The 26,763-nt window shown below is 37.0% G+C and overlaps 1 protein-coding gene across 1 annotated transcript; it reads left to right on the top strand.

Moving 5' to 3' along the window:
- The first annotated feature begins 427 nt into the window (after positions 1 to 427).
- Positions 428 to 24,995, top strand: acap3b (ArfGAP with coiled-coil, ankyrin repeat and PH domains 3b). The gene is made up of 16 exons (XM_056467925.1): positions 428 to 571; positions 656 to 707; positions 1,580 to 1,680; positions 4,104 to 4,215; positions 5,875 to 6,083; positions 8,571 to 8,640; positions 10,890 to 10,984; positions 11,113 to 11,327; positions 11,429 to 11,524; positions 13,065 to 13,157; positions 13,383 to 13,603; positions 13,823 to 13,932; positions 15,071 to 15,181; positions 16,305 to 16,366; positions 21,551 to 21,600; positions 24,743 to 24,995. Exons 1-16 carry the CDS (start codon positions 519 to 521, stop codon positions 24,812 to 24,814), a joined length of 1,722 nt encoding a protein of 573 aa, XP_056323900.1. The 5' UTR covers positions 428 to 518; the 3' UTR covers positions 24,815 to 24,995.
- Positions 24,996 to 26,763: the final 1,768 nt, after the last annotated feature.

Genomic DNA, 26,763 nt, shown 5'->3' with positions numbered 1-26,763 from the left:
TTATGCTGCGCTTTTTTTGTTTAGAAGCAAAGGTTTATTTGGTGTGAATGCGTGTTCGTTTATGTGTGTGTCTGTGTAACAGACTTTTTAGACTAAAGAACATTTATCATTTATCAAAACACTTGCATATGCTTAGGAAATAACATTTAAGAAATTAGTTCATGGTGCTATGTGAATGTGTGCGCATGCGTGTGTGTGCATTGGATGCAGTTAAACTGGTGCCCTGAGAGTCAGTGTACAGCAGCGGTCAGCATTGATTGAACTGACAGGGATTAGATGTGGCTGCTGTGCTCATGAGGATTATGTTTTGACTGATAGGGATTAAGTTTTGTCTTTTGTCTGTCTCGCAGAAGACTTAACGGAACAATAAGGGTCCTCGGTAACCACTGACGAGGAGAGAGAAGAGTGTGTGTGCATGTGTGTGTTACTGAGCAGCGTTTCTCTGCTTCACATCACAGGATTTTGCATACGATGACTCGAAAGTGGAGTTCAATGTGGACGCTCCTAATGGCGTGGTGATGGAGGGATACCTGTTCAAGAGGGCCAGCAACGCCTTCAAAACATGGAACAGGTTAGAAAATACTCCAAATCAGCGATCGTTGTTCATTTTGTGGAGAAGATCCAGTAATGAGTTTGTTTTTTTGTCTCCTGCAAGGCGATGGTTTTCAATACAGAACAGTCAACTGGTGTATCAGAAGCGGCTAAAAGTAGGTGGTCACTTGCCTTTATACAGTTGGGGAAATAAGTATTGAACGCCTCATGTTTTTGATGTTGCTAAAGGAGCTGTCGACATGGAATTGAACCAAGTTTTGGTAAAAACCCAAACAATGCAAACATAAATATAAAACAAAACAAAATATGTGTAATAACAATGAAAAGACACAAGGAGAAAGAACTGAACTACTGAAATGTATTTAATACTTTATATTAAAGGTTTGTTTTGGTGCTGCAGCTTAAAGACGCCTCTCATATGGAGAATGAAGTAACATGCATTGCTCAGGAGCGAGTTTCTCACAGACTTCTTCAACAGTGTTAAAGTCTTGATGTTTCTTTGGGTCTCGTCTATTAAATCTGAGCTTTAATTTGTATTCTCTATTGGATTCGGGTCAGGTGATTGGCTGGGCCATTCGACAGCTTGATTTTCTTTCTCTGAAAGCATTTGAGAGTTTCCTTGGTTGTGTTTTGGATCATTGTCTTGCTGAAACGTCCACCCTGGTTTCATCTTCATCCTCCTGCTAATGTAGATGTTGGACTGAAGCAGCTGATATTCATTTACACTGAGGAAGGGCAGAGGGTTGCTGAAGAACTATTGAGAGATTTCAGCTGCTGTCTGGGCTTTCACTACCGAACTACACCTCCCTTTCTTCATGTGTTTAATACTTATTCCTTGTGTCATTTCATGTTCTTACGCATAACTTGATTAAAATTTCAAGTCAGCAGCACCTTTAGAAATTTGTTTTTCAGAGAAAAATGGTGACGTGCTCAATATTTATTTTCCCCATTGTAGATTTCTTTTTTCCAAACCACAAAATAAAAAGTATTATTTGAACCTGACTTTGTGTTTTTCAATGTTTTGTAGGATGCTTTGACTGTGGTGGTGGAGGACTTGAGGCTTTGTTCTGTGAAACCATGTGAGGACATTGAGAGGCGGTTCTGTTTTGAAGTGGTGTCACCTACAAAGTGAGTAAGAGTGTGTGCGATCTGTGTCTGTACTAATAGGTAGTTTGCATATTTGGAATAGAAATGTCGTCTCTATCCCCAAAATATTATTCAATTCTGAGTGCGCCTCACACAGGTGAGTGGGCTTGACAAACCACCTGTAGAAAACATACTCTTTTATCTCTTTAACCGACACTTGCACCAGTTTTGCCCATTTGCGCCAGACAATTTCTTACAATCACTCAACATCTCTATTAAATAAAAGACACACAGGTGAGTGGGTTTGATAAACCACCTGTAGAAAACACACTCCTTCCTCTCTCTGACAACTTCAACCGACACTTGCACCAGACACTTGCTTACAATCGCTCCCTATCTCTAAAAAAACCCAATAACAATGCATTTCTAAAGTGTGCCTCACACAGGTGAGTGGGCTTGACAAACCACCTATAGAAAACACACTCTTTCATCTCTTTGACACTTTAACCAAGACTTGCACCAGTTTTGCACACTTGCACCAGACACTTTTTTTTATAATCACTCCATATCTCTTTAAAAAACACTGCATTTCTGAAGTGTGCCTCACACAGGTGAGTGGGCTTGACAAACCACCTGTAGAAAACACACTCTTTAATCTCTCTGACATCTTCAACCGACACTTACACCAGACACTTGCTTACAATCACTCCTTATCTCTAAAAAAACCCCAATAACACTGCATTTCTGAAGTGTGCCTCACACAGGTGAGTGGGCTTGACAAACCACCTGTAGAAAACACACTCTTTCATCTCTCTGACATCTTCAACCGACACTTGCACCAGACACTTGCTTACAATCACTCCCTATCTCTGAAAAAAACCCCAATAACACTGCATTTCTGAAGTGTGCCTCACACAGGTAAGTGGGCTTGACAAACCACCTGTAGAAAACATACTCTTTCATTTCTTTAACCGACACTTGCACCAGTTTTGCCCATTCGCACCCGACACTGTCTTACAATCACTCAACATCTTACAGGTGAGTGGGTTTGACAGACCACCTGTGGAAAACACACTCTTTCATCTCTCTGACATCTTCAACCGACACTTGCACCAAACACTTGCTTACAATCACTCCCTATCTCTAAAAAACCCAATAACAATACATTTCTGAAGTGTGCCTCACACAGGTGAGTGGGCTTGACAAACCACCTGTAGAAAACACAGCCTTTTATCTCTCTGATCGTTTAACCAACACTTGCACAAGTTTTGCCCATTTGCACCAGACACCTGCTTACAATCACTTAACATCTCTATTAAAAAAGACACTGCATTTCTAAAATGTGCTTCACACAGGTGAGTGGGTTTAACAAACCACCTGTAGACCACAAACCACCAGTTTTTGCACATTTGCACCAGACACATTACTTACATTCACTCAATATCCCTCATAAAAATCCCTCATGAAGTGTGCCTCTCACTGGTGAGTGGGTTTGACAAACCACCTGTAGAAATGCTCACCTACAATTGCAAATGCTTAAGAAGAAATATTTAAGCAATATAAACTTTATACATCACTATTTTTGATACTTTATATGTGACTATATAAAATATAAATTCAGAGAAGCAGAGAATCTTTTTTGTTTAATTCAGATATTCTGCATATTAGTTTTTCAAGTAAATGTTTTATTTATTTATTTATTTTTTATAATAAAAAAATAACACTTTATTATGTTTTTATTATTGCACATGCTTAAGAAGCAATGAAATATTTTGCAAGTATTTGCCAAAATTTGATCTGTATGAACTATGGTGTCTTTTAATTTGAAATGTTTTGTGTTTTTGATACATATTAGGTTTAAGTGTTAATAATGTTAATGTTTTTTTTTTAATTCAGATATTTTGCATATTAATATTTCAAATAAATGTCTTATTTTTCAGACATATTTTATTTATTCAGTGTAATGGGTTTTCATAAGTGTTAATGTTTTAGAAATCTAAACAGGTCGAAATTTAAAGGATTAAGGGTCACACTTTATTTTGATGGTCCGTTTGTTGAATTAAGCTACATTGCATCTACATGCCAGCTAATTCTCATTAGATTACTGTACACTGTTAGGGTTGGGGTTAGGGTTAGTGTAAGTTGACATGTACTTTCAAAGTTTCTTATAGTCAGTTAAATGTCTGTTGAAGGAGCATATCAACAGATATTAAGCAGTAATACTCAAATGGACCATCAAAATAAAGTGTTGTCGAATTAAAAGTTGAATTTCTACTGTCTATTTTTCTTTTGTAATATTTAGTCAAGTAAATGAATTACTTCTTGAGTAACTAAGTTGTTTTTAATTAGAAAAGTAATTTAAATATGACTGTGAGGATGTAATTAGTAATTAATTACTTTTTAAGTAGCTTATCCAGCACTGTGTGTGAGTACAGTAATGAATAATAAATCATAAACCCCATCAGGAGCTGTATGCTGCAGGCTGAATCGGAGAAGCTCCGTCAGGCTTGGATTCAGGCTGTTCAGGCCAGCATTGCTTCTGCCTACAGGGAGATTTCTGAAAACTATTACATAGAGGTCAGTATTAATGCAAAACTACTTGTGTGTGTGTGTGTGTGTGTGTGTGTGTGTATATATATTCTACGGTGTCTAATGCTGTATGTCAGCATCACACAACATTAATAACACACACTGATATGAACTGTAAGTTTACATAAAATCCTCAATCCTTATTTTCAGTTGGTAAAAGTGTAGAGTTTTATATCATTTTCCTGAAAATATAATGTATATAATAAATAATGTATATTAATTGAAATGTCATGTGGTGTGAGCAAATGAAACATGCAAGCTCGTTTACATGATAGATACCAAAACTAAATGTGAGTTGTACATATCTTAGTCGTGTTTTAATAGAGTTTTGAAATGTGAAGACAAAGTATTGTTTAAGTAACATATATTAATAATTGACTAATTAAATAGTATGTTCATTTGGTTTTAATTATTAAGCCATGAAACTTTTTTGTATGCATCTTTCTGATTATATTCCAGATGTTTTTACAAGATGATTAGGTTATAATTTAATATTTGTAGGGATTACATTACCTGACTTTTTGCAAGCTTAATTAAAATTTGCCTTATCATGAAAAGGTCCAAATTTCTAATATTTATAGAGGCTTGTTGACCTTGAGATTCTCTGATGATGTTCCAGTTTTATTATTTTCTGTTGTTGTTTTGTTTTTATGTAATAATAAGCAGCGAAGCGTGTTTTTCCTCCTGAAATAAATAAGTGGGCATAATCATTTTAATAATTATTTTACCAAGACTAAATATTAGTTTTGTTTAGTTTTTTTTTTGCAGTAAATGGAATTTGAATTTTAATTGTGCCTTTTAAAAGATTTAGGTAAAAAATTATGAAAGGATTGACTCCTGTTGCATTATTGGACCCTTTTCAAGACTGTTATGATTCCTTTAATGGTCATCAGCAGAAGGTTTTTGATATTTAATTATTAGTATTATTTTTTTTTACTTTATTTTTATACATTAAAACATTTTACAGAACAGAACATTCAGTGACAGCAGCGATTATTAACCAAAAAAAAAAAAACGACATTAGCCGCAGATGTAAAAAAATAAATAAATAAAATAATAATAAAATAAAATTACAAAAAAAAAAAAAAAACATACAATATTTTCAGTTTCAAAGGAGCTAGAAATACTATGTCCTATTCAGGTACAACGTAACAGGTGCCCATCTTTGTTTAAAAATATCCAGTTTTAGTTGAAGTTGAGCAGTCATATACTCCATTCTATATATACATTCAAGTTTTAATTAATTGTTTTTAAATGTATAAACATTTATATGTGTTTATATATGCTTTATATCATCTTTGCGTCAAATTACAAAAAACAAATTACCGCTTATGTGAGGTGTTTGTAATGCAGAGTGTATGGAAGTGGGACTGTAAATTTGACGTAGTTCTCTCTTCTGGCTGCCGTTATCAGTCTCACACAATTTTTTCCCTTTTTCTTAAAGTCTTGATAACACCATCGTGGAGTTTTTCTTTCATTATTTCAGCAAATAAGACTGTAAATAAAGTATTTGTCGTACTCTCCCATTCACTGCGCTCTCGTATTATCTAGCTATGACGACTTCCACTGCTGAGAAACCCGCAAATGTGAAAAGGGTCCATTTTTGCATTTGAATTTAAAAGTTGACAGTATAATGTGTTTGAACAGCGGCTGGACAGGACGGCGTCTCCCTCCACCAGCAGTATCGACTCTGCCAGCGAGCCGCGGGAGCGAGTGGTTCGAGGAGAGAGTATCTTCCAGCGGGTCCAGTCTCTGCCAGGGAATGAGATCTGCTGTGACTGTGGTCAGAGTGACCCGCGCTGGGCCAGCATCAACCTCGGCATCCTGCTCTGCATTGAGTGCTCTGGCATACACAGGTGAGCGTTCACTTTCTTTTGACTGCTGTAGTGAGTTAGAACTAGTTACATTAACCCTTGTGAATTGTTCATATTGACTACCCTTTCGTTATGTTAGGGGCTGTTTTTGCCCCATTGACTTCCATTACAATCACATTTTTATTCAAGCCGTGACACTATATTATCATGCATTGTTGATTGTTGGTGTTTTTCCCTGTTGGGAAGAGGTCAAATGTGTCACTTACTGTTGATCATCAGTTGGCAGCATTAACCCTTTAGATGGGCTTGTGTAAAAAAAAAGTTACTGACTTTTAAATGGAGTTCTGTGGAGTAACAGCAGATTATAGCGCGTGTGCATTAATACGCTTAATATGTTTACTATGTTTTGAGAGCTAAGCATTTTTTTTTATTTTCTCAAACATACAGCGGGCAAAATGAGTATTGAACACCATTTTTCTTGATAAACATATTTTTAAAGGTGCCGTTGACTTTTCACTGGATGTTGGTAACAACTAAAGAAATCCAAATATGCAAAGAAAACAAAACTAATTAGTTTACAAATAAAGTTATGCGTAATAAAATGAAATAACACAGAGAAGTAGGGTTGAACACATGAAGACATGGAGGTGTAGTTCGGCAGTGAAAGCCCAGACAGCAGCTGAAATCTCTCAGTAGTTCTTCAGCAACCCTCTGCCCTTCCTCAGTGTAAATGAATATCAGCTGCTTCAGTCCAACATCTACATTAGCAGGAGGATAAAGATGTTACCAGGGTGGACATTTTAGCAAGACAATGATCCAAAACACAGCCAAGGAAACTCCTAAATGCTTTCAGAGAAAGAAAATCAAGCTGTAGAATGGCCTAGCCAATCACCTGACCCGAATCCAATAGAGAATACAAATTAAAGCTCAGATTTGATAGACGAGACCCACAGACCCATCCAAATCAGTTGAAATGCATCAGACGTCTTTGTTGTACATGATGTACACCTTTGTCTTAAAAATAAATAAATAAATGAAAAATAAAATAAATAAATAAAGTAACTAAATAAAGTAAATAACAGGCCATTTTTATTTCACTTGAACGAGTCTCAAAGACACCGACTGTAAACATCTGAGAAAGCATCTGCTTCTGCATTGATTGACTGTAGTTAGTCAGGCCACCTGCGTCACATCGTTTATCCGGACCGCATCACGCATGAGCGATTAAACGCAGCAGATGAAGGCGAGTCCTCATCCATATGACGCTCGTGTCCACACTGCGTCACGACCTCAGGGTGAAGCACCTTTTCTGCTCCGTCAGTTCCTCTGCAGATTACCATCCATAATCAGATTAAACCTCTCCTGCCTCCGCAAAAGACGGCCATTGATCACGGCACGTCAGATTTGAGCTCAGACACAATAAGGGCTGCAGATGGAAATATAATGTTTGCAGTGCTGTCAAAAGATTAACCGCATCCGAAATAAAAGCTTGTATATACATAATATATAAATCTCATATTGTTTTTAAAAAGCGAATGAGAAATTCGGAAATATCTCAGTACACTTACAAATAATACAATTTAACTTAGTAAACACACAAGATGATAAATAAAGCTGATTTGGGATGCAGGGAAAGTCAAAAGTAGGTATAGTTGGAATCTTTAAGTTAATATTTTCAATACTAAATGCCCCTAAGTATACATAATAACGTTCTTTTTAAAGATAATCTGATATAATTTGTTATTAATATTCAAAACTGCTTTATTAATGTTTCTGTTTTTGGAAAAAAGGTAATCTAGGACAGTGGTTCTCAAAGTGGGGGTCGGGACCCCCCGAGGGGTCGCGGGACAATGAAGCGGGGTCGCCTGGTGATCTCCAAAAATCTATTTATTTTTATTAAACCATAAGAATTACTATATTTTATCCATAACCTACTGAAAAAAAAGTTGTTTATAGTTACTATGTACTATATAGTTACTTTAGTAGCTTATAGTTACTAGTTCTATTGGATTGCGACCCCTGAGGTAATTACATTATATTAAAGACAGTGCAATAGCGTCAGATGGAGCAGATTGATTTTATAATACCAGGTTAAACTTTCTGGCACATTTACAGCACTGACATACATTAAAAACATTAAACGAAGAATAGACTTGGGTCTATTGGTGTGTGTGAGCCATTGCATACAAGGTTTCTGTATTTATAACCACCTCAGAGGATATTGGGGGTTGCGAGTCACTGGCATTGTTATTTTGGGGGTCGCGGGCTGATAAGTTTGGGAACCCCTGATCTAGGAGATGCAAAATGTACTGCCAGTTCTATAAAATCACTGATATATTATGAAACAGGGCTGTAAAATAAAGTGCTATTGATGTAATTGTTAACAGGTTTCTACAGGAGGTTTACACACATGTGTCCTGCTGTTGTTTTGACTTTGCATGAGTAAAAAGTGTGTTTATATGATATAGCAGAAATGTGTGTCTTTAAGAGAACAGGGTTAACGTTATGATCTGTGTTATATCTCTGCAGGAGTTTGGGTGTCCACTGCTCTAAAGTTCGCTCTTTAACACTCGACACATGGGAGCCAGAGCTTATGAAGGTAAGAACACCGCGAGGCCTTATACAGTAAGTGGTAAAAAAGTAATATTAATATAATATTAAACATGTTCAATTGAAGGCAAACTAACTTCATTTGTCTTTGCCATGATGACAGTACATGATATGTTACTAGTCATTTTGTAACATACTAGTATTCGGTGTATTCTGGAATTTAAAGGCTTAATTAGGTTAACTAGGCAAGTTGGGTTAATTTGGGAAATTATTGGACAACAGGGGTTTGGGAAAAAATCCTAAGGTGGCTAATAATATTGACAGAATATATAGAGAATAACTTTGTCTTCATTTGTAAATGGCAAGAAACTTTGTCAGCTGTTTTGAGAACAAGAGTTATTAGATGACATGTTAAAAGAGGAACATTATTATTTAGGAACTGTTTTGCATCTCAAAAATACAAATTATAAGTCATTTTGAAGCAAATATACTTAAGACCACAATTATTTTGCACATTTGCCAGATAGATGGTTGAAAATGTCCTTATATATATATATATATATATATATATATATATATATATATATATATATATATATATATATATATATATATATATAGTGCTACCCGCTGCGCCACCATGACGCCCATATATATATATATATATATATATATATATATATATATATATAAATATAAATGAGCGTCATGGTGGTGCAGTGGCATGATCGCCACATATATATATACTGTCCTATAACATTACAGGTAAAAATGTTTTAAAATGCTCTAAAACACGCTAGCTACAGGTTTTTAACGTGTTAAGCATTGCTAGTATGCTACAGTCTTTCAAAACATGCCTTATACATGATAGCAACATGTTAATACTTTTGCTGATAAAACATTCCAAAAACACATACTACGTGCCATTAACATGTTATTACTGTGTTACTGTACTATATTAAAAAGTAAATCAACTACAGAGAGTCTCAAAAACATCCTCGAAGAACTACTTTTTTTCCGCCATTCCTTCACATCTGCAGCTGATGTCAGAACAGCAGAAACCATTGCTCATTCACCAACATCACTTTAGTGTTTGAATGATTTTCTAGCGTAATGTCTAAAGGGCTGACAAAACGGGTGATGTTGCTCACATTTTAGGATTATAAGGCTGAACGGCTTGAAATGCCATCAGTCTACAGATATTTCTCAGTATTTCTCTGTTGCAATTGGGATATCACAATAATTAACCCTGAAAAAGCCCAAACAAAGCTAACACTGCCAGATTACTGTGGTGTAAGTACAGCTCTACAAAATACAAAAGAGAGAGATCGACTTAGAAAATCCCTCACCTGTTTTAGAATGATTTGATCAGCTGTAGTTAGAAATTTACGCTGAGTTTTTCTCCCCTAAGGACCTAATATGCGGTCTCTGTCACCATCTTGTGGTGGAACGTCAGCCGTCTTTGCTCTCCTCAGTATAACCGATGCAGTGAATCTCCGAAATTATAAATATAGAAAATAAGCTCTATACTCATAAATAACTACATAGTTGCAATCTAAACAACTACATTCTCAACTAAAAAAAGCCTCAAAACATGTTATGTTGTCCAACAGCTGCAATATCTGTCAAACTGAACTGTAGTGAGTTGTTCAGTCCCTCTTTAGTTCTAGTGTGTGGGAAGTAATACACAAGTGTGAAGAAGCTGATATTACTTTAATATCACACGGCTATCAGCCAATCAGCTTTGAGAACCAGACAGAACGGTTGTGTGTGTGTGTGTATATATATATATATATATATATATATATATATATACAATACTCTTTACAAAGATAAAAATCACAGAAATGTTAAAAATACACAAAATATTGCATAATATCACATAAAAAGAGCACACATACATATATCTGTTACACCAAACAACATAAACATGAGAAGACATTGAATTTAAATCACTTTTATGAATTCTGTATAATGGAACATCTATTTTTTCACCCAAAATCCGGTAACATTTTCTAAACATCCAATACTGTAGATTTGAGTGCTTCATTTGGTCAGATACGTCACTTTGAAATATGCTTATAACATGCTTATATTTATAACAAATATATTTATTATCTGTTTTTTGTCCTGTCTCTGTAATTCTGTTGCACTGTAGAAGCTCTGTCACGAAAACAAATTCCTAGTATGTGTGAACATACCTGGCAATAAAGCTCTTTCTGATTCTGATTCTGATTCTGATTCTTATGGCTTTTATTGATCGGCTAACGTAATGCTTTATGGCTGTTTTCTCTCTAGTTAATGTGTGAGCTTGGCAACACTGTGATCAACCAGATTTATGAAGGAGCATGTGAGGAACAAGGCCTGAAGAAACCGGGCCCTAACAGCTCAAGGTCAGTGTGCGGTCAACACATCACACAACCTCCGATAATATATTTTTCATCTTGATGCTATCATACTTTCACACAGCCAATGTTTCATTAATAGAAGCCCCCACGTCTGCTTGTGATGTTTAATTCAGGCAGGAGAAAGAGGCGTGGATCAAAGCCAAATACGTGGAGAGGAAGTTTCTGAAGAAGATGTGCGGCTCCGAGGCGCTGCTGGAGGGAGGTCGAAAGTCACATCACTGGAGCGTGAAGAAGTGCAGGAGACACAACAGCTCCATCAGAGCCCCTAAAACTCGCCGGAAATACAGACACGACGCTGCCATCATGTCTCCAGGAAATCTCTCCGCCGGTATTTGCTGTTGTCATCTCTGAAACAGTTTTGTTCTGCTTCTTCTGAGCTGGACAGAGTTAAAAGTTGTCGTGTGGTTCTTCTCTCATTGTTATTCTCAGCTGCAGCAGCTGCAAAGTTTCGGAGGGAATCTCTATTTTGTCCTGATGAGCTTGATTCACTCTTCTCTTACTTTGACACTGGATCGGGACCTCGCAGTAAGTGCTTGATTAGACTTTTCCTCCTCAAAAAAAAAACAAGCAGCGCCAATAGCCTAGTTTTTAGTGTCTATTATCTCCACTGTCCTATAACGTTACAGGTGAAAACCCCTAAAATGCTCTAATACATGCTAGCTATGTGTTTTTAATCTGTTAAGCATTGCTAGCATGCTACAATATTCCAAAACATGCCTACTACATAGCAACATGTTAATACTGTTAATTGCTTAACATGATAAAACATTCCAAAAACACATACTGCATGCCATTAGCATGTTATTACTGTGTTAAATGTTGCTAATATGCTAAAAACATAACAAAACATGCCTATCCCTGCTGAAAAAATACAGAATATGTCGCTAAGTTGTGTTTTGATGCTGTTTTGCTTGTCTATGATGATTCATCAACCAGCAAACCAGGATCAAAACATACCTTTGTGTTGTTTTGCATTGTTTTTAGCATGTTAGCAACATTTAACACTGTTATTTTTCAGCAGGGGTAGGCATTTTTTGTAACAATTAGCATGTTAGCAACATTTAACATGGCTATTTTTCAGCAAGGGTAGGGAAATTTGTAACGTTTTCATTTTAAGGCTGTAATTTTTCAGCAGAGTTAGGCATGTTTGTAACGTTTTTAGCATGTTAGCAACATTTAATGTGGCTTTTTTTTTAGCAGGGGTAGGCATGTTTTGTAATGTTTTTAGCACTTTAGCAACAATAAACAGTTATTTATCAGCAGGGGTAGGTATGTTTTGTAAACTTTTAGCATGTTAACAACATTTAACACTTATTTTTCAGCAGGGATAGGCATGTTTTGTAATATTTTTAGTATGCTAGCAACAATTACCACTGTTATTTTTTACCAGGGGTATGGATGTTTTGTATTGTTTTAATGTTAGCAACATTTAATACAGCTGTTTTTTAGCAGGGGTAGGGATCTTTTTTTTTTTACATTTTTAGCATGTTAGCAACATTTAATACTGTTATGTTTCATTAGGGGTAGGCATGTTTTGTAATGTTTTTGCAAGTTAGCAACATTTAACAGTTATTTGTTAACAGGGTTAGGCATGTTTTGTAACGTTTTTAGAATGTTAGCAACATTTTTACACTGTTATTTTTCAGCAGAGGTAGGCATGTTTTGTAATGTTTTTAGCATGTTAGCAATGTTTAACACGGTTATTTTACAGCAAGTGTAGGCATGTTATGTTACGTTTTTAGCATGTTAGCAACGTTTAATGCAGATATTTTTCAGCAGGGGTAGGCATGTTTTGTAATGTTTTTAGCATGTTAGAGATGTTTAACACTGTTATATTTCAGCAGGGGTAACGTTTTAGCATGTTAGCAACGTTTAATGCTGTTATTTATTAGCAGGGGTAGCCATGTTTTCAAACATTTTTAGCATGTTAGAAACGTTTAACACCTTTATTTTTCAGCAGGGACTACATGCAAGTTACATATTGATAGATGCAAGTAAATTGTAAGTGTCTGAATGTCATGTTGTGAGTAACGTGTCCTCCGCTTGGCACACGTTGGCCCCGCAGGTCTCAGCAGTGACAGTGGTCTTGGTGGCAGCACTGACGGGAGCACTGACATACTCGTCTTCGGCTCGGTAGTGGACAGCGTCACTGAGGAAGGTGAGAAAACCTCCCACTTCATTCACTATTATACATTGTCTGTCTGTAAAAGTACCGATACCGCACTAAATATGTACTCAATTAAAAGTACGTGTTTTTAAAACTGCTTGGTGAAGTACAATTCCTGAGAAAAACTCGATTGCAGTAAATTAATATTGCAGTATTTGTAATTCGTTACTTTACATCCCTGTGTACAGGCATTTTATGTTGAGTGTTTTCTTGCAGAGTGTGAGGACTCTGATGAATCCAGTGGCGAGGTTGATATCGAGCAGGAAGCGTCAGATCCAGAGGACGGTCGTGAGCTTGACCCGAACACACTCCTTCATAAAGCGTCACGAGCCCGAAACATGCCGGTCATGGCAGAAGCGCTCGCACACGGAGCAGACGTCAACTTCGTCAGTGAAGAGGACGAAAGCAAGAGTCCATTAATACAAGCCGTCACAGGGGTAAGACGTTAGTCCTTTCCCAGTTCTTCAATCAAAAGGCAACTTGCAATTCAATGCTTTGTGTGAAAGTAGAAAGACGGAAATATTAAAACATACTACAATAATCTTTGTTGTATCTACAACTTCCATGTATACTTAATGTGTAGTTACTACAGGGAATTTGCGTTTACTTTAGTCAATTTTTGGACTTAATGTTTGATTTTTGTGCTCTCTTCTTAGGGCTCTCTGATCGCCTGTGAGTTTCTGCTGCAGAACGGAGCAGATGTGAATCAAAGGGACATTCGAGGACGAGGACCTCTCCATCATGCCACATGTCTGGGTCACACAGGGTAAGAAATGACTGAAGACCAGTGTTCTACACACACATGCAATCATCATCAGTTATGTGGTTGTCCCACCCCTACACAAACTTGCCAATCATCATCAGTTATGTGGTTGTCCCACCCCTACACACAAATGCCAATCATCATCAGTTATGTGGTTGTCCCACCCCTACACACACTTGCCAATCATCATCAGTTATGTGGTTGTCCCACCCCTACACACACTTGCCAATCATCATCAGTTATGTGGTTGTCCCACCCCTACACACAAATGCCAATCATCATCAGTTATGTGGTTGTCCCACCCCTACACACACTTGCCAATCATCATCAGTTATGTGGTTGTCCCACCCCTACACACAAATGCCAATCATCATCAGTTATGTGGTTGTCCCACCCCTACACACACTTGCCAATTATCATCAGTTATGTGGTTGTCCCACCCCTACACACAAATGCCAATCATCATCAGTTATGTGGTTGTCCCACCCCTACACACAAATGCCAATCATCATCAGTTATGTGGTTGTCCCACCCCTACACACACTTGCCAATCATCATCAGTTATGTGGTTGTCCCTCCCCTACACACACTTGCCAATCATCATCAGTTATGTGGTTGTCCCACCCCTACACACACATGCTAATCATCATCAGTTATGTGGTTGTCCCACCCCTACACACATGCTAATCGTCATCAGTTTTGTGGTTGTCCCACCCCTACACACGTCAATCATCATCAGTTATGTGGTTGTCCCACCCCTACACACACTTGCCAATTATCATCAGTTATGTGGTTGTCCCACCCCTACACACAAATGCCAATCATCATCAGTTATGTGGTTGTCCCACCCCTACACACAAATGCCAATCATCATCAGTTATGTGGTTGTCCCACCCCTACACACAAATGCCAATCATCATCAGTTATGTGGTTGTCCCACCCCTACACACACTTGCCAATCATCATCAGTTATGTGGTTGTCCCTCCCCTACACACACTTGCCAATCATCATCAGTTATGTGGTTGTCCCACTCCTACACACACATGCTAATCCTCATCAGTTATGTGCCCTTTTTCCGGGCTGATACACAAAGCAGATTTAGTTAAACTCCTCATTCTGCTGTGTTGTTTGTGTCCACAGACAGGTGTGCTTGTTCCTGAAGCGAGGAGCCAGTCAGATGGAGGTGGATGAGGATGGGCAGGACCCTCTCAGCATCGCTGTCCAGGCAGCAAACGCAGACATTGTCACATTGTGAGTCGAGCACTTCACTAACTTTTAACACTGATCCTCCTAGTGAAGAAAAGCTTATTCTAATGGCAATTGTAAAGCTTGGGGACATCTTTAAAAAAAAAAAACACCTTTAAATGGGTATATATTAAAGTTAAAATTATTAGCCCCTTCCCAAGTGCTGTTTCAGAGAATAATTTTAATAAATAATTTTTTAATAACTAATTTATTTTGTCTTTAATGTTTTCTAATTTATTTTGACTTTATGCCACAAAGACATAATGTTGCACGTTATATTTTCTAATACTTTGCAAGATACTGTTATTCGGATTAAAGTGCAATTTAAAGACTAGCTTACGTTAACTAGGCAAGTTAGGATAATTATTGGATCACTTTATTGGAGAAGATTGGTTTGTTCTGTAGTCAATAACAAAAAACTAATTTCCAAAGGGGCTAAAAATTATGACATTATCATTCATTTTCTTTTTGGCTTACTCCCTTTGTTTATCTGGGGTCGCTACAGCGGAATGAACCGCCAACTTAACCAAAATTGTTTAAAAAAATATATAAATCGCTTTTATTCCAACTGAACTAAAAGAAATAAGATTTTGCTGAGAAAATAAAAATATTATAGTAAATACTGTGAAAATGTCCTTGATCGGTTGAACAGCACTTGGAAAATATTTGAAAATGAATTAAAAAATTTACAAAATTCAATCGTTTTGAGTTCAATTGTAGATATACAGTACATGAATAAATGAAATGAATGGAACTCATGTTTATTTATTTAAAAAGCACTTTTACAGTGTAGATTGCGCCATTTTGTTATGGCATGCCACTGGCAGTGTAAAACGGACTAAAGAAATATGTTGAAAAACTAGGTAATTTGGCTTGGGGTTTTTACATCGAACATTCTGGAGTCTATAAAACCCCAATTTCCCCCTGTAAATGGTGAAAATTGCCCCCCAGAGAAACAATTACCATCCAAATACAGTTAATTATTTTCTATTTTTCTAGATTTTTGGGATGTGATCCCTATTTTAACGCAACAATATAAATTAAACCATTCACACAAAAAAAAACAGGCACCAAAGTGTCGACACTGCCTGTGAAACTAATGTGTTTGTTTTTGTTTTGTCTCACTCAGATTGCGGTTAGCGCGGATGAACGAGGAGATGCGGGAAGCGGATGGGCCTTTAGGACAGCCAGGTCAATACCCCAGCACCAGCCCTACAGAGCAGCAGTACAGAAAGTGTATTCAGGAGTTTATCTGCCTCACCATTGACGAATGCTAGGGGGCGCTATTGAGCACTCGCAAGACTGTCAGGAAAACTACCTGCGAAACATGTAGTCCTTCCAAAGGAATAGCTTTAGCGAGGATCGAGCGAAGTCTTCAACCTCTTCCCCACCTGACCAATTAGTTTACATATACATTAGTCTTCATATGTACAGCGGGGAAAATAAGTATTGAACACGTCACCATTTTTCTCAGAAAACATATTTTTAAAGGTGCCACTGACTTGAAGTTTCCACCGGATGTTGGTCACAACAAAACAAATCCAAAGAAAACAAAACAAATTAGTTTACAATTTAAGTTATAAAATGAAATGACGCAGAGAAAAAGTATTGAACACATGAAGGAAGGAAGGTGTAGAAAGGCAGTGAAAGCCCAGACAGCAGCTGAAATCTCTCAGTGGTTCTTCAGCAACCCTCTGCCCTTCCTCAGTGTAAATGAATATCAGCTGCTTCAGTCCAGCATCTACTTTAGCATGAGGATGAAGATGTAACCAGGGTGGACATTTCAGTAAGATAATGATCCAAAACACAGCCAAGGAAGCTCTCAAAATGCTTTAAGAGAAAGAAAATAAAGCTGTAGAATGGCCCAGCCAATCACCTGAACTGAATCCAATAGAAAATACAAATTAAAGATCAGAATTGATAGACGAGACCCACAAAACCATCGAGATTTTTACACACTGTTGAAGTCTGTGCGAAACTCACACCTGAGCTTCATTCTCCATATGAGAGGCGTATTAAATAGATTTCAGTAATTCAGTACTTTCTCCTTGTGTCATTTCATTGTTATTACACAGAACCTTTATTTTTGTTGCTTTGTTTTTATGTTTATGTTTGTATTTTTTGAGTTTTTACCAAAATCTGGTTCAAGTCCATGTCAACAGCTCCTTTAGAAATATTATTCCCAGGAAAAAAACATGACGTGTTGAATACATATTTCCCCCACTGTATGTGATTTAATAAAATTAAAACGGTATACTGCCATTTTTGAAATGATACATTATTCAAGTGCGACTTTAATAGCGATATAACAGTAAATGAACGAATTTAATGATTTCAAACTAATTTGAATACATTAATAATTTAAAATAGTTGTTAAAAGTATCCGATTCGTTACTGAAATTTTAAAGCGTGTTAGCGGGAAATGGACGTTTTTAAAATTCCAGTACCGTTTGGTACCGAAATCGATACTTTTTGACAACCCTAATTGAAAACTTCAAGTGTTATTGAGTCATTATGTGGAAAATATGACTGTGCGCACTTTTCCTACCGACAGTATTTGTGTTTTTGTTTTTTTTACAACTCAGTGCTTTTCTTTTTTTATATGTTATGTTGCCTCTTGTTAATGTTGTCGTGCTTTTTATTTATGTTTGCGTCCTGAGGATTAGTGCAATGATAACTGGAATACAGAAAATCTGGATCCATGTTTATTTTACGAATTTAGTACAGAAAAGGCGTTCATGTTTGACTTACTAAACTTCTATTTTTGTCTTTTTTTGCATTTTAAGAACACATCAGAGCCCCCTCCTGTGCTAACAAAACGGGTGTTATGACCCCTTTAAAGTTATAAGAGATGTCAGCTATTGAGAATTATTTATAGAAGTTCTAGCTACCGTCTGTTTTATATATTTGTACGTGTATTGCCAAGCTCCCAAATGACTGTCATGTGAATTATTATTATTATTTTTTTTAAGAGAAACGCTTGTCTAGAGCAGTCTTTCTGTCTGTAGAAGCAGTCAGTATTTGCATGCGTTTACTCGTACGCACACACCAGGGCAGAACTGCCTGTCTGCATTAGCAAGCATGGTTCCTTATTTTAGCCACCTGATTCTGTCATTATGTAAAAAAAGAAAATGCATGACCGCAGATCAATGTTGTCCATTTTTTGCCCAGGTTTGGTTCTGATGTATACGTGTATGCTATCAGAATTCGATCTCCAGTTCTGACGCCTGATCAAATGTAGCTAAATTAAAGTAAGCACTATGCTAAGGTAGAAGGCTAAGCCATAGATATGTACATATAGATGCCTCATTAGCTATATATATGTCTAATTATTTCAGCAGTAGAATTTATTGCTAAGCTAACACAATAAAACGAGACAAAGGCATTACTGTAGTTTAAGGGTACTCTTTAGGGTTACACAGGTAGCACAGTTTACACAGAAAAATACAAACCAGCACATACTTTTACCTACTTTATACAAACATCCCTACTGAAAAATCCAGCTTAAACCAGCCTAGGCTGGTTTTAGCTGGTTGACCAGCCTGGTTTTAGAGGGGTTTTGGCCATTTCCAGGCTGGTTTCCAGCCATTTTCAGCCTGGTCTTAGCTGGTCAGGCTGGAAAATGACCAGCTAAAACCAGCTTGACCACCTAGCCAGGCTGGGAGCCCAGCCAAAACCAGCTATGTCCATCTTAAACCAGGCTGGTCAAGCTGGTTTTAGCTGGATTTAGCTGGTCATTTTCCAGCCTGACCAGCTAAGACCAGGCTGGAAAAGGCTGGTAACCAGCCTGGAAATGGCCAAAACCCCTCTAAAACCAGGCTGGTCAACCAGCTAAAACCAGCCAACCAGCCTAGGCTGGTTTAAGCTGGATTTTTCAACAGGGATACATTAATTTTATTTATATATATATATATATATATATATATATATATATATATATATATATATATATATATATATATATATATTTTTTTTTTTTTTTTTTTATATATATATACATATACATACATATATATACATACATACATACATACATTTTTTTGTTATTTTTTTTAACTGAATGCTGTGCAGTGTTTTTATTGTATTGTGAGTGATGAGATGTTGACCTTACCAACATGGCGGTCATATCAGTGTTTCTAGACCAGTCGATTGCAGCATCTACATGTACATATCTATGGGCTAATACAGAATATGATTTTTATAATTTAGCAATTAATCAAAAAATGGCTTCATTAAATAAAAGGGGATCGGATTCTGCATGACAGAAATTTGCTAGCAAAAGTGAAGTGTGTAAAAAAAAAAATTCTAAATTGAGTGCATTGGTGTTTAGTCGCTTTTTCAACAGTTCTGGTTCTGGAGGTATTTTTCACATTCATTTTTCCATAGGGGATTTTCTTAAAGTTAAAAAAACAAAAATTACATACAGTTTTACAGTAAAAAAACAAACCATCCAGCCACAAGGAAAATTATTTCAAAAATAAATAAATACTTAAAATATTTGCAGAAAATTGCCTTTAAAGTTGTCCAGATTAAGTTCTTAGCAATGCATCTTACTGAACTTTTGAAGTTTTGATATATTTACAGTGAAAAATTACAAAATGTCTTTATGAAACCTTACTAAACATTCTAATGATTTTTGGCATCAAAAAAAAAGATGAAATATATAAATATATCAAACGTTTATTTATATATATACATATATATATACATATATATATATATATATATATATATATATATATATATATATATATAAATGTTTTATAAACGTTTTATAAAAGCATATACAATATCCAACGCAATCTCATGCCAATTCGTAACTTTTTGATGTAGTGGCTAATTCATATGCAATTGTATGATCTCGTTCATACATTTTAATATGATTTGCTCATCCTCAAGTTAGGGTTGGGTTTGGGGGCATGCCCCCTTTTAAAAATTGTTCTTTTTTTGTACGAGTAAAATCTGACTTTTTTTTCTGACAATAGTAATGTTTTCTTGTGAGATCAGGCTGGTCTATGGTTAAAATGTACTGTGATGTACAGTACTGCGCAGAAGTAAAGGTTTCAAATCTTTTTTTTTTTCTAGATTTTTTCTGTAGCATGTCAGTTTGAAATACCAATTCACATTTCCAAACATTATTTTTGTCATTAATTCTAACACTACAGTGAGATTATTGTCTGCCAACAGCCAGTGCTGTACTCTGATCTGGTCATGATCCAGTCGGTCATGAAGCAACAGAGCAAACTGAGACCTGAAATTCAATCCAGAAGAACTTGGGCAACATCTCAAAGATGCTTCAAAAAAACGACCTGTAAAGCTACCTGAAAAACTAGCGTACCAAGTACTTTAAATGCAAGTTAATTGATGATGTAAATGTATTTATGCATTCTTTTTAAAAGCATCCTCATTTTACAGTATTTTTACACAAGTGCCTAAAACTTTGAACAGTACTGTAGCTTTGCAGGACGGTTTTTTAAAGCATCTCAGAGAAAGAAAATAGCCTACTAGTGGCCTAAGACTTTTGCACAGTACTGTAAAAATGTAGTTTTTACTTCCGTTACCTGACTGTTGTACTCTATTGATTGACAAACACTTAACATAGTTGGTCAAACCACAAATAGAATGATACTTTATTTGTTTAACGCTTTTCAGAGACTCGATTTACACATTCTTGACCAAAAATAAAAAGTTTTCAATATCGAAAATCAAATTACACACTTCATTTTCAAACAGGTTGGCTACAAAGTAAAGAACACGTCGATTTCTTTATGACTGGCATAATAATTAGGTGGTAAAAATACAATTTCAATAGAAACAGCTTTGAGGAAGGAACGCGTATATGTGTGTACATTTTCAGTTTGTTTACCAAGGACATTCAGTGAGCCGAACGTTTAGTCTTAATATATATGAAAATAGAGAGCGTGTATAGAATAGCAAGGAGAGAGCAGTTCAGTCGTCAAGTCTGGATGTGATTTCAAGAAAGCTGAAGGGAAAATGCTTCCCAACTACTGTGCTGTGAATATGCTTTTTGACCTTTGAACTGTTTCCACTGCCTGCTCTCTCTCTCTCTTTCTCTCTTCGTGGAGCTGTGGTTCTTGCGTTCGGACCTTTAACTGGTTTTCTCTTGCAACATTCGGTACAATCTGTTTTCACACTGTTGGATGACGTTCTGTGTATGGAGACGTATTGTATTGTTTGTTATTGTTTGTACGACAGAAATCGTCTTTTGAAACACTGACAAACAATTAAACGGACAAAGTCTTGAGCTGCTGTTTCTGCGCTGCTTTTCTCACTCTTCTTACGGGAGTTTTTCCCATATTGCAATGTTTTATTGTCATATTGTGATGGTAACACAGGGTATTATTCCTCTTGTAGACGCCAGTATGCCTGCGAGTCCACTGAGGGTAAAGCGCAAGAGTTTACGAGTGAGTGATTCCGATATTGATCATCATTTCTGGGTTTGGGTCTTTCACTTGGTATGGTGACTTTACAGGTTTCTAACCTCATTTAAAAAGGGTTCTGTGCTTTCCCTGTCAATATTTGACTCAAGAACGTCATTAATGTCATATCTTGAAAGTGCTGCACGTTGGGGTTTCCAAGTTCTCTTCTTGAAGAAACATTCATTTTCTCTTATTTTATTCCTGAGATACACTCACAGGCCACTTTATTAGGTACACCTTACTAGTACTGGGTTGTACCCTTTTGCCTTCAGAACTGCCTTAATCCTTCGTGGCATAGATTCAACAAGGTACTGGAAATATTCCTCAGAGATTTTGGTCCATTTTGACATGATAGCATCACACAGTTGCTTGCTATTTGTCGGCTGCACATCCATGATGCGAATCTCTATTGGATTGGGATCTGGTGATTGTGCAGGCCATTTGAGTACTGTGAACTCATTGTCATGTTCAGGAAACCAGTCTGAGATGATGTGCGTTATCCTGCTGGAAGTAGCCATCAGAAGATGGGTGCACTGTGGTCATAAAGGGATGGACATGGTCAGCAACAATACTCAGGTAGGCTGTGGCGTTGACACGATGCTCAATTGGTACTAATGGACCCAAAGTGTGCCAAAAAAATAGATGGTTGTGCGTGAAAATCCCAGTATCCCAACCATGCCACACTCAAAGTCACTTAAATCCCCTTTCTTTCCCATTCTGATGGTCGATTTGAACTGCAGTAGATCGTCTTGACCATGTCTACATGCCTAAATGCATTGAGTTGGTGCCATGTGATTGGCTGATTAGAAATTTGCGTTAACGAGCAGTTGGACAGCTGTACCTAATAAAGTGGCCAGTGAGTGTAAATCACATGGGGTGTTGACAATTTTAAGATTATATATTGTGTGTGTGTGTGTGTGTGTGTGCGTACGTGTGTGTGTGCGCGTGTGTGTGCGTGTGTGTGCGTGTGTGTGTGCGCGTGTGTGTCAACACTATCTGTCAGTTGTTTGGGATTGATTTATTTGTTAAAATATAACCCTCGTGTGCTGTTTGTGTCTGGGATCATTTTGAGTCTTAATTTGGCCAGAAATTTCTCTGTTTCAGCAAATGAAATGATTTTTGGTGACATCTTATTTTGACACATATTTTGGGAAAATGCTTTGAAAGGTTTCAAAAACTCAACAATACACTCAAATTCCCCTTTCGTTATGTTCAGGGCTATTTTTGCCCCATTGACTTCCATAATAGTGACATTTTTTGATTGTAAAGCCATGACAGCATATAATCAAGCATTCTTGATTGTTGCTGGTTTTTCATTTTTGCTGTAGATCTGCAGTTGCAGTGCAAAAAAGTTTCTGGCTTTGGGGTTATATGGGGTATAGCGTGTGTGTGGTAGTGTGTGAGAGAGACCTTAGCGCACATACCTTGATATGTCTGAGAAAATCAAAATACGCCAATAATCAATAGTACAAATGACAAATTTGACCTCTTTCCAACAGGGAAAAACACCAACAATCAAGAATGCATGATTATATGCTGTCATGGCTTTGCAATCAAAAAATGTCATTATAATGGAAGTCAATGGGGCAAAAACAGCCCTGAACATAACGAAAGGGGAGTCCATTTAAACAGTACACAAGGTTAAAAACGGTTATAAATCAATATATTGATATTACAATTGAAAAAACTTTTCTTTTATGAAAATATTTGTAAGTGAAAGTGCTTACTGTCATTTTTGATGGCAGTGTAAGTACATGCATTTATTATTCATACAACTGTAATGGTGTGTTTTCAGATTCTCTTATTGGTCCCGATTTATTGAACTTCACTCGGGTTTATGGCCTCTTTTACTGTTTTGTAAATGGATTAGTTCCCTTCCCGATAATTTACTCACCCCCTGGTCATCAAAGACGTTCATGTCTTTCTTTCTTCAGCCAAAAATAAATTAAGTTTGTTGAGGAAAACATTGCATATAGTGGACTTCCATGGCGCTCAGTGGTTTGAACGTTCAAATATTAGTTTAATGTAGTATAAATGTCTTTATTACTGACTCAGATGGCTTTACACAATCCCAAACCATCAAAAACATCAGTAATGTGTCCTTTCTATTACTTCTCAATACCAAACCTTTAATGAAACACTTTTGTAGAGCACAAATTAAATCAAGCTGTCTGTAAAATGTGTTTGTGTATTTATGAATATATTCATTTAAAGATTAATTTTCCTGCAGCTTAGTTCCTATTTAATCAGGGGTCACCCCAGCGGAATGAACTGACAACTATTCCAGCATATGTTTTACATAGAGGATGCCCTTCCAGCCGCAACCCAGTCCTGGGAAACTCATACCCTACGGCCTATTTAGTTCATCCAATTCATCTATAGCGCATGTGTTTGGACTGTGGGAGAAACCGGAGCACGCAGAGGAAACCCACGTCAACACTGGGAGAACATGCAAACTCCACACAGAAATGCCAACTGGCCCTGTTGGAGCTCGAACCAGCAACCTTCTTGTTGTGAAGCAACAGTGCTAACCACTGAGCCACCGTGCCACGACTAAAATTCAATCACTCTTTTTAATTCACTCCATCAAGTGGACTATATTAGTGTACTAATGTAGGGAATAGTGAATGAGGGTATTGACCTTATTCTTCAGTGCGGAAGTGCGCGCGTTTTAGAACTTCCGATTCAGCTGCCTATGGGAGAAATGACAGGAAATGGCAGAAAACGGTCAAACTACTTACTCTATAAACAAGTGTTTGCATGACGATACAGACAAAGTAGAATAATATAAAAAGAAAATATCAGTTTGCAACATCAAGCAGCAAAACGAGCTGTTTTTAACGTTTAAGAATGAATGGAAGTGAATGAGACCGGAAGTCTCGAGCCAAAATGGCTGCGCCCACTTATACGCGGAGAATAAGGTGAATAGGGGAACCATTTCGGATATATGTCCCAGAATTCAATTAAAAAGCATAAATGGGGGGGAAACATGAATAACATATTAACAAAATACAGATTAAGTTAATCAATGGATATTTTTACAGTCGTTTTACAGTCTCATAATAACTATTGCTACACTGAGTGCAGTGTACTTGCCTGTACCATGCTGACTTTTTTCCTTTTGCAGGCGTCTCCTCGTTCGCTGTCGTCTTTCGGCAGTTTCCGCACATGGCTAATTTACACTCCTTCAAAACACTAACAGAGGAGACTCCATCAGGACACACAGCTGCCGTGAAGACTGCCTGCACTGTTTTTTATTATCTGAAAGAGTAATATATGAGAATGTTGAAATCTGATACCTTGACTTGATTTGTTTTTATATTTGATTTGTTTTCATATTTGAGACTCCTCCTTGGGCTGGGATTTTAAGCTTAAATATTTCCGTTTTTTTCTATTATTATTATTATTATTATTTTAAAACTTTGCTGAATAAAGTTAAGGATCTTTCCCAGTATTTGTTTCCCATGATAATTAAAGGGAGATTTATTCTGAATTACTTTTATTTGTGTTATTTGGTTGTTGTGGTTTTTAAAATGTGCTCAAAAAAAGTTAATTACCTGACAGTTCTGATATACATGTATGAAATAGTAGCCTAGAAAGTAGTAAGTAAGCTATCTGTATTTATATAGCGCATTTATAGTGTATGGCCATACACCCAAAGCACTTCACAATCTTGTGTGGGGGGGTCTCTCCACACCACCACCAGTGTGCCGCGTCCACTTGGATGATTCAACGGGAGCCACAGAACAACGGCACCAGTGGGCTCACCATGCACCAGCTTTAGGGGGAGCGGAGAGACAGAGATGCAGCCAATTCGGTGGATGAGGATAAATGGGAGGCCATGATGGGTAAGGGCCGATGGAGGAAATTTGGCCAGGTTACACCCCTACTCTTTACGAGAAGTGCCATGGGATTTTTAATGACCACAGAGAGTCAGAAACTCGGTTTAACGTCTCATCCAATCGGTGCTCACTGACAGAAGAGTGTCCCCTTCACCATACTGGGGCATTAAGACTCTCACAGACCACAGGTTGAGCGCCCCCTCCTGGCCTCACTAACAGCACTTCCAACAGCAACCTTTTTCCATGTGGTCTCCATTCCAGGTACTGACCAGGCTCAGCCCTGCTTCGCTTCAGTGAGTAATCAGTCTTGGGCTGCAGGGTGATATGGCTGTGGTCTAGCTCAGTGTTTCCCAACCCTGTTCCTGAAGGCACACCAACAGTACACATTTTCAATCTCTCCCTAATCAAACACACTTGAATCACCTAATTAGAACATAAGAAGAGACTCCAAAACCTGAAGTTAATTAGTCAGGAAAGGGAGACATCCAAAATATGTACTGTTGGTGTGCCTCCAGGAAAAGGGTTGGGAAACACTGGTCTAGCTGAACAATATAAGCTTAAATGTTTACTGAACTTCATATTGAGGATTAGATAAACATTCACAGTGATATGGGGTTTAGAAATCTTAATTCAATAATTATACATTCATTCAAAAATAATCATACATTCATTTTATGGTTGAGTTTTCAGTCACACTTTAATCTGAATTTCACTGTAACCGGAAGTTGCAGCAGATTTTTATTGCAATATGATGACATAATTCTAATTGAAACTGAATATTAAGTAGGGGCGGGGTTTCGTTTTTGCGTGTATCTTTAGGATGGGCGTGGCTTTTCGCCCAAGCCGTCAACTTGACATCATCGTGAAGCAAAATGTTCGATTTTGATTAAAGATTACCTAAAACAAGCTGTTTTTGTTTTCCTCGAATGGATTAAATTGTAAGGATTAGCCAATTGTTTAACACAGGTCTCAAACTGGATTCCTGACGTATTTGTCATTCCAGTTGTTTTCAAAAATATGTTCATGCTGCCTTTTCTTCTGTTTTTCAGCCAGTTTCTTAAACTTTTCCCCCTTTATGAGGAAAACATTTTGGAGTTTTATTAAAGCTATTCGGCATTTCCTATTTTGGCCGATTTAAACAATTATAAACAACATAAATCAAACATTTTGATGTTCTGATAGCGATTCCTATATAGTAGAATCCTGCACTACATCTGAATTTTCAATGACGTTTGTTGTCATAGCCATTGACTTGTATGATAGCATTATTTATGGAACATTTGTTATTCATAAATGTAAATGGGCA

The sequence above is a fragment of the Danio aesculapii genome, chromosome 11, assembly GCF_903798145.1.
Source record: "Danio aesculapii chromosome 11, fDanAes4.1, whole genome shotgun sequence".
NCBI classification, from domain to species: domain Eukaryota; kingdom Metazoa; phylum Chordata; class Actinopteri; order Cypriniformes; family Danionidae; genus Danio; species Danio aesculapii.
The sequence above is the reverse complement of the archived record's forward strand: the minus strand, read 5'-3'. Positions and strand labels throughout refer to the sequence as shown.

Coding starts and splice junctions, on each gene's coding strand:
- acap3b (XM_056467925.1), top strand. CDS start 519: ATGGAGGGATACCTGTTCAAGAGGGCCAGCAACGCCTTCAAAACATGG. Junction 8,641..10,889: donor GGGAGCCAGAGCTTATGAAG/GTAAGAACACCG, acceptor TTTTCTCTCTAG/TTAATGTGTGAGCTTGGCAA. Junction 15,182..16,304: donor AACGCAGACATTGTCACATT/GTGAGTCGAGCA, acceptor TGTCTCACTCAG/ATTGCGGTTAGCGCGGATGA.